Source organism: Dromiciops gliroides, chromosome 5 (assembly GCF_019393635.1).
Source record: "Dromiciops gliroides isolate mDroGli1 chromosome 5, mDroGli1.pri, whole genome shotgun sequence".
NCBI lineage: Eukaryota > Metazoa > Chordata > Mammalia > Microbiotheria > Microbiotheriidae > Dromiciops > Dromiciops gliroides.
In genome coordinates this window covers 77557296-77566517 of record NC_057865.1, presented here as the reverse complement: position 1 = coordinate 77566517, position 9222 = coordinate 77557296, and the positions used below count along the sequence as shown (strand labels likewise).

Here is a 9222-nt window from a genome sequence, read left to right as displayed (position 1 = left end):
TTCTCAATTGATGGACACCCACTATTTTTCCAGTTTTTGCTACTCTAAAGAAGGGTTCTAAGGATATTTTGATATGTTTAAAACCTTTGTTTGGCTTGCAGCCTTGCGGAGGCCGTGTAAGCTGGGGCCGCAGCCACAGGAGGGACCCAAGTGGAGGTGTTCCTCCCGAAGTGCCCCATGCTGACGGCTCCTCTTTGCTGTTCCTGCCCCTGCCCTGGCTGCTGATGTGATGAGTAACATGACAGCACCCAGTACCCCAAGGGCTGCCAGTGACTCCCTGGTGGGCTACGTGCTTGGCCCCTTCTTCCTCATCACCCTAGTAGGGGTTGTGGTGGCTGTGATGATGCACATCCAGAAGAAGAAATGGGTGGACAGTCTCCGGCACCATCTGCTGCCCATGTACAGTTATGACCCAGCTGAAGAACTGCATGAAGCTGAGCAGGAGTTGCTATGTGAGGTGGGGGATCCCAAAGTGGTCCATGGTTGGCACAGTAGCTACCAACATAAACGGATGCCCCTGCTAGATGTGAAGACATAAACGAAGGAAGCAGAATCCCCCCCATCCAAGGGGAGACCTTCTCACCTGTTACAAGAGTCCAGAACTGATCATTTCTGCTATCTCCCACCGGAGAGCCTCCCTCCTCAGCCTTGCCCAGTAATAGGACACACAATAGTCCCTTCCTTACTTGACCTGCTGGCTAGGACAGCCGTCCTTTGACAAGAATCCTCATCTCTGCCTTGCTTTTCCTTCCACCATGCAGACTTGCCTGAAGCATTTTAGCAAACCCTAAAACTGGAGGGGAGGGGTAGGAATCACCTGGCCCTGTTGGACTCCTCCCTTCCCCAGAGATGTCCCAGTATGCTCAACCTTGCCCTTGCTGCTGTCAGGTGCTGGGTCATGGCTTCCTATGGAGGGATTCATAGTGGAATCCTGTCTCTAGGGATGGCTTTGTTTATATTACACAGTATCTATTTTGTAAATAAAATGTTTTGTGGGGAAAAAAAAAAACTTTGTTTCTGGTTTTGGTGTTTTTTAAAACCTCTTTGTGTCATATTGCCTCCACAGGGATTAGGATTCATTCATGAGATCACTTGGATAATATAAACCAAAATATGGGGGGGAGGGGGAGAATTACTTTTACCAAAACTGAGAGGTTCACATTTCCAGCAACAGGAGGAAGAAGCCCCTGAAAAAAAATCTACAAAATAGTTTAAGGAATCTTCTTGCATCCCTAGCTCAATCTAGTTGAAGTATTCAATGAGGCAATTAGGACAATTTCTTTTATTCACAGATCCCAGATCCCAGATAGGTATGCGACCCAGAGAGTCTCTATGTAGTTCTGTTGACCAAGATTAAACAGCAGTTACTCCTGGATGACCAAATATTGTTTATAAAAACCTCTGCAGGCCAGGTTCAGAAAGAATCATTAATTTAGCTGAAAGCTAGTTCATCCTTGTCTTTCCATTTACCTTCTGAAAATTCCCTCTCTCCTACAAAATACATGTCCAGTTGTAGGATTATTTTTGTCCCAAAGGATGAATAAATTCCTTTTCTTCTATAATTCCAACCAATATCAAAAATGAATAGACCTAACAAAAGTTGAGAACTATCTTTACATGTAATGGAAAAAAATAAATAATTTTTTTTTTTTAATGAATAGACCAATTCAGAAACAAACCAATGGGATATACAGACTCCCCTGGCCTCCTCAACATTGACTATTCCCATTTTTTCTGTTGTTACTAATTTCCAGGTGTGAGGATAGTGTTTTAATTTGCATTTCTTTTCTTATTGGTGATTTGAAATGTGTTTTTAAAGGTCAAATTTAGTTTAAAATTTTTGCGATGAAAATTCATCTTATTCTTTAATCATTTAGCTATTATAAAATGGTCGTAAATTTGTGTTATATATCTAGGATATCAGATTACTATTTTTTATGTTTGATTCAGATATTTTCCCTACCAAAGAGTCATTCTTATTTTATGTATATTAATTTTATTTATATAAAAGATTTTTAAAACTTAAGTAAAAAATTGTCTATTTTATCTGTCTATGATTACCTCTATACATTGTTTAGTTAAGAATTCTCCTTCTAGCCACAATTGTAAAAGGCACCACTTCCTTTTTTTCCTTTAATTGTTTTATGATGTGACTTTTATAAGCTATTATTATTAATAAGATTCTGTAATTGTTTCTTTCTAAGATCAGGTAGGAGGATGGACTATGGATATGAGGAATGTAACCTTGACTAAATCACTTAATTTAGCTGAACTTCAATTTCCTCATTCCTGAAGTGGAGACAGTAATACCTGTATTATCTACATTATAGGTTGTTATGAGGATCAAATGAAATAATGTATGTAGGGCACTTTGTAACCTTAAAATGCTAAATAAATATAAAGCTTTAGTTATTATTATATTCATTATGATGATGAGTATAATTATTATAATAATCAGCTGCCATCGCTGTTCCTACCTATCATGACAAGGTCAAGAAGTAGGCCAAAGCATAAAAATCTCCATTTGCTTATTAGTGAGGTCAGCCGTACACACTGCCTCTGTCACTGCTATTGAAAAGTAGTTCTAAGACCATGCTTTGGAAATTATGAAGCACCATATAAATGCCTGTAGTTCCAGATTGAGAACATCCTACTAGGAAGAAAGTATAGCAAATAGTGAAGCCAACTCAAAGGAATGGTGCTTCCCTTGTAACTATCATAGGAGCCCAGAATATCATACTTGAAAGGATCCTTGAGGATGCTTTGGACATCTAGTCCAACCAAGACTAGAATCCCCCTCATCATCAACCCTGAGAAGTCATAAGCAAATTTCAGGATCTGTAAAGGAAGGCCCACTATCTCCCAAAATAGTATAATTCCATTTTAGAATAGCTCTATTTGGGAGAAAGATTTTCCTTCTACTAAGAGCAAATCTTCTACGCTGCAACTAACTCCTACCCTCCATTTTAAGTTCAGCTCACTATGGTCAAAGCAGAACAAGTTCAATCTTTTCCCCATGATAAACCTTCAAATAGAGACTGCTGTCATTTCTCACTTGAATCTTTTCTTTTCCCAACTAAGCATTTAAAGTTCTTTTTTGTAAGCATGAAGCTTAATTAACTCAATCAAAGGCCCCTCCCCTTACACATCAACTAATCCTTGTACGGCAGGGTCTCCAGTTCTTTCATCATCTTAGTGATACTTTTTTGGACACACTCCAGCTGCCACAAAATGTCACCCAAAATAGTGTATAACTTCAGATGGGATCTGAGAGTAGAATTAGACCAATTCTTGAATGCAATTGAACTATTACCTCCCTTATCCTTGACACTATGCCACTGAACAGCCTATAGTTGAATTAGGGTGGTTGTTATTTTGTTTTGTTTTTGGATGGGGAGAGTTGGATAATTCAACTGTTGATCCATACTGAGTTTGAAATTCATTAAAATACCAAGGTTGTCTTCACATGAGCCATTTCCTATTTCTCTACATCCTATACTTTTATGTTTGATTTCTCTTTAAGTTAAATTATATACTTATATTTATCCCCATTAAATGCCACTCATCAAAATAGATTTACCTCATTAATTTAGCCTGTCAAGATCTTTTCTGATTCTTCATTCTTCTGTCTAGTGTGTTTGTGTCACCTATAAGCCTGATAAGCAGGACATACAGGCTTCTATCCAAGTCATTTATAAAAGTTTTGAGGAGAACAAAGTCAAATAGAGCTTCCTTAGGAATGCTACTAGAGACCTTCCCCTATGTTAATTCCCAACCTGTTCATCACAATTTGCATCCTAGCCTTCAAAAAGGTTCAGGTTCACATAATATTCATGTAGCCTGCATCTTGTCCAAAGGAGAGCATCTAGAATGGTGAATGTTATTTAGTCAGAGACATTCAAGGATAAGTTGAAAGAATTGGGCATTTTAACCTGGAGGAAAGTAGATTCATGAGGAATTTTATAGTTGTCTTCAATCATATGTATTGTCATATAAAAGGAAAGATTTGACTTGTTTGACTACACAGGCCCAAACTAGAAGGAAGTAATGAGTACAATTTGCAAAGAGAGCAATTTAAGCATTGATGTCAGGAAAAACTTCCTGATCACTTGTTGGCTATGCTATGATGGGGATGTCTTAAGTGTAAACATTGAGACCAGGTGGCTATTAAGTACCCTTCCAACTCTCAAATTGTGTGATTCACTGAGGAGCTACTTTTGTCAATGTTTCTTTCACAATTGTCCTTGTTTCTGTTCTCCTTCCATGGGCCATGTCTGAAAGGGGTACCCTCTTACAAGGAGGAGAAATGTGTCATAGTAGATTGGAAGTTCTGAACCTGGGTTCACATCATCTTTCTGTGACCACCAGCAAGTCACAAACAAGAGTTTAGGCATCTCTCTAACACTACAATGTATATGTCAGTCATAATCTTTAGCTGTTCCAGTAATGAATTGCCAAAGCTGTTGAGATTAGTAGTAAAAGACTACAAATTGTGATCTGTGCTGACAGAGGTATGTGATATGATTCATAAAAGTTTTTAGACCCATCCTTTCAGAAGTGTGTCTCTTTGGTAGACCATATCATATGGCTGATACCACCATAAATAAAATTCTTCCCAGACTCCCTTGTGTGATATTCCACTTTCTGGAATGACTTCTCTATCTCTTGCTGTTCACTCTTTGGGAATGATTCATCCCCTATTTTGGTTCATCATGCAGAGGGATATCATCATTTTCTAGTTCAATCTCAGAAGAATGTTCTCCATCTTGTGAACTTACACTAACTAGGAACCTCATATCTAATGGCATTAAATTTAGTTTCAAAAAACCAGTTTCCCTTTCAGCTTCCAATATGAGAATCTGATTAATTTAACATGATCAGTGGTGTTATAAAATGCCAAGAAGTGAATACCTAAAGGTTCTGTGATTTTGGAGTACCCTGATGATCTGCAAACTCCCAATGTAGGAACTCCCTCCATCAGCACAGATCACAATTTGCCCACAGATCAGTAGAGCAGAGAATCATAAATTTAGGGTTGGACAGTAAGTACCTCAGATATCAGTTAGTTCAACCTCCTTACTTTCCAGATTAGAAAACTGAGGTCCAGTGAAGTTAAAAGGAAGAACTGGGTTTAAACTGAAGTCATTTAACTCCAAAGTCAATGTCCTTTCCACCACATCACATTTTCTTTAAGTAAATCTGGGGAAGCGGCATAATGAATATAGAGATTAAGTGGCTTGCTCAGGGTAGCACTGTAAGTAATCGTCAAGTGAGATTTGACTTGAAGTCTCCATTAATTCAAGGTTTAAATCTTGCAAAGCCCTTTACAAACACTGTCTCATTTAATTCTCATGATAACCCTGTGAAGTAAGTGCTACAGTTGTTATTATTCCTTTTTACAGCTGAAGGAACTCAAGCTCTGAGAGGTTGAATGATTCGCAAAGCTTAGGACAGTGCCTGGAACATAGTAGGTAGTTAATAAATGTTTGATGACTGACTAAAGATCAGATAACTAATAAGGGCCCAAATTTGAACTTAAGTCCTTGTTGAATGAACCATGGACTCTTTACATCATCCCACACTGGTTATACTCAATAGGCTATGTTTTTAACTTGTATTTAAAGCAATGACTTTGACTTTTTCTTACTTCATAGAATACCACATACAGTATTGATATAAAAGAATACCTTCTTAGAGAATATTCAGAACTATGTCATTCTAAATGTAGCCAAAAAGCTTGAAGACATTAAAATAGATGTGGATGCCAAGAACTTTCCAAACTTAATGCCAATTCCAGTAACACTGTCTCAGGGGGCAGCTAGGTAGCACAGTGGATAGAGCACCAGCCCTGGAGTCAGGAGTACCTGAGTTCAAATCCAGCCTCAGACACTTAACACTTACTAGCTGTGTGACCCTGGGCAAGTCACCTAACCCCAATTGCCTCACTAAAAAAAAAACACAAAAACTACTGTCTCAATGCCTTGATCAAAACCTTGAGAAAACAATAATTCCCGTTTGAACAAAAACATCCTATCTTAATCTCCAGGACTGGATAATTTTCCTCACCCTGAGAATCACTGGGCTGCCTTTGAAATAAATACAGTTGTAATATCCAAACTATATTTTTTTCACTAACTTTTCTCCTCCCCCTAGACTCAAGTGACCTCTGTACCTGTTTGGGAAATTCTGAGGCACGAATAATGGCACTTGATTAGGAAGTGCTAGTTTTGATTAGTGATCTCATTATGGACTCCTGGTAATCCACAAAAGAAAAGAAAGACAATGAGGATTCAGTTTTAAAGAAATCAAAAAAAGGATCCATTAAATTAAATGGGTTAGCAACCTTACAGGATACCATAGTTTGGGCTACTTCTTTCCTTTAGTTGCCTTTTTTTCTTGTTATGTATTCTTCTGGTAATAAATAAGAGACCTAACCAATGCAAGGACTAGAACTTTTTGGTGGCTCTGTTTGCAACTATGGTAAATGAAGCAATATTATTCAAAGAATAAAACTGACCAGGGAGACCTATGATAAAGAAAGTATTCAATTTGTTATTTGTTTTCTCTCTACTCCACACGGAGATCAGTTTAATCTATTTACTATGCTTTGCTGTTTCTATAATCTATTCATCTAGTGCCTACATTAGACAATGACAGATGACATCAGTTATTGATCTAGAAACAAATGCTTGTTTGTAGCTGTCTGTTTGAATGGCACGGGGCACTGGACAATGAAGGATGAAACAAAGTAGAAGACCAGTCCCAAAGGACCTCAAGCAGCTTACAATCTAGTTGGGGCAACAAGATAAAACAAATGGAAAGTTAAAAACAATCGAAGAGATAAAAAGCAGTTCAATACAAAAGATATCACAAGTCAGTACATGATTAATTGTCAAATAACTGATAGAGACAATAAGTGCTACAGGACTTCAGAAAGGGGATTACGATGTTTGAGTCGTCCATAGTAACATTTGCTAAATATCACAATCAATCATCCAGATGTCCACGTGCCAAGATGAGTTGTGTTTTACTCAGAAACACACTGCCATATAATGTGACATTGTTTTAGCCAAGGATTTTCACCTTGAATTAAGTGCCTCAAATCCATTGTTGTGGGTTTTCTAGTCCTAATAATTTATTCTTCAAAGAAAAGAAACTTTTGTTTTTACCAGTTTTGCTGTGAGTTTTGATATGCATAGATAAAGAGTTTGGGGGCAGCTAGGTGGTGCAGTGGATAGAGCACTGACCCTGGAGTCAGGAGTACATGAGTTCAAATCTGGCCTCAGACACTTAACACTTACTAGCTGTGTGACCCTGGGCAAGTCACTTAACCCCAATTGCCTCACTAAAAAAAAACAAAAACAAAAACAAAAACAGGAGTTTGGGATTTATCCTAGTAATTAGTATAGTAATTAAGATGGAGGACAAGTATACTATTTTTAAATTTTTAATCAAAATTTTACCTGAAAATTTTGTTTCAGTTATTTCTTTAAACACTTTTAGGTGAAACTATAGGAGTAAGTATCACAGTAGAGAATTTTTTAAAACTTAGCTTGTTCAAGCTATCCCTTCATTATAGGCTCTTTAGCTGCTGCTTTGTACAATTTTAAATGTGTATTTACTTCTATTAACATTTCAGAAAGGCCTCTTAGCTGGTGGGGGTGGGGTTCCACTCACTTGTCACAGGACTAATTCACAATTAATAGTAAGGTTGTGACAAATCAGAGCTAGAACTTTTGTTTGCAAATGGACAAGAGATGATGGCAGGATTCATTTGAAGTATGCCTTCAGGAGAATATGTCCAACCCCCAAGACACCAAAGAGATTCTATACTGCCACACATGATAGGGAAAGGTGGACAGGGAACAAGACTATGGAAAAAGCAAGTGAATCCAGAAGGTTCTGTGGTCCTGAATGAAAAGGAAGAATGCCCCAAGACAAGTCTGCCACTGTGAGTAGGACTAAGCCTGGAAGGAAACCTATACAAGAAGGAGTCAAAGCTGCCAATTCCACTACCAGGGATGGAACCAGCCAAGAGAAAACATCTCTTCTTGGACTATATCAATTTCTCATCTTGGGGCAAAGCCAGTGTTGTCATCCTCTGGTTCTGGTTTCATAATGAATTTTAGCCCAGTTATGCTTTTAAAATCATACCCCAATGCTATAAAGCAAGGTTAATCCAACATTAACTTTCATTTTTCCTTGGTATCTGTATTTTTTTTCAATTTTCATTATTATCAGCAGTAAGCAACAAATATTATGAACAAGGTACTGTGTTGGGTATCAGGGATACACAGGGATATAAGATATGGGAGTCACTGACCCCCTGATAAATATAATGTAAGGGGATAGGGAAAAGGAAGAAGCATTAATTAAATTAAATTGAATTAAATTAAACTGTGTCAGCCACTATGCTAAGCACCTTGCAAATATCATCTTTGTTGTTCCCTACAGAGTAGCTGGTATTATGATTCCCCCATTTTACAGTTGAGGAAACTGAGATGAGCCAAGGTTAACTTACTCACCCAGGGTCACACAGCTAGTAATTGTCAAAGACTCAGATCTTCTAGACTTAAAGCTTAGTGCTCTTTTCACTGAGTCAACTACCTGTATAATATAGTGAGAAAAACAGAAGAGAAACACAAGAAAATAAATAATAAGCAAGGCAATACATACTTATTAATCAATTAATCAACAAGTATTTAATCACTTCTACTATTTACCAGAGGCAACTGGTGGTACAGAGGATAGGGTTTAGGAGGACCTGAGTTCAAATTCACCCTCAGACATTTACTAGCTGTATGACCTTGGGCAAATCACTTTCCCTTTGTTTGCCTCAGTTTCCTCACCTGTAAGGGGGGGGTAATAACAGCACCTACCTCCCAGTGTTGTTGTGAGTATCAAATGAGATAATAGTTTTTAAAGCACTGGGCACAGTGTCTGGTACATAGTAGGTGCTATAGAAATGCTTACTCTGGAAGGCCGCTAGGTGGCGCAGTGGATAAAGCACTGGCCCTGGATTCAGGAGGACCTGAGTTCAAATCCAACCTCAGGCACTTGACACTTACTAGCTGTGTGACCCTGGGCAAGTCACTTAAGCCTCATTGCTCCACGAAAAAAAAGAAAGAAAGAAAGAAGAAATGCTTATTCCTTTCCCCCTTTGAGGCATTATGCTAGATGGTGGGGAAAAAATTCCTTCTCCCAATTAGTTGACATTCTAGC

At 38.1% G+C, this 9222-nt stretch overlaps 1 protein-coding gene across 1 annotated transcript; it reads left to right on the top strand.

Annotated features, from left to right (window-relative positions):
- The first annotated feature begins 202 nt into the window (after positions 1–202).
- On the top strand, positions 203–538 carry LOC122727667 (small integral membrane protein 29-like). Its single transcript, XM_043965345.1, has one exon. The coding sequence runs from the start codon at positions 230–232 to the stop codon at positions 536–538; it is 309 nt and encodes a 102-aa protein (XP_043821280.1). The 5' UTR covers positions 203–229.
- Positions 539–9222: the final 8684 nt, after the last annotated feature.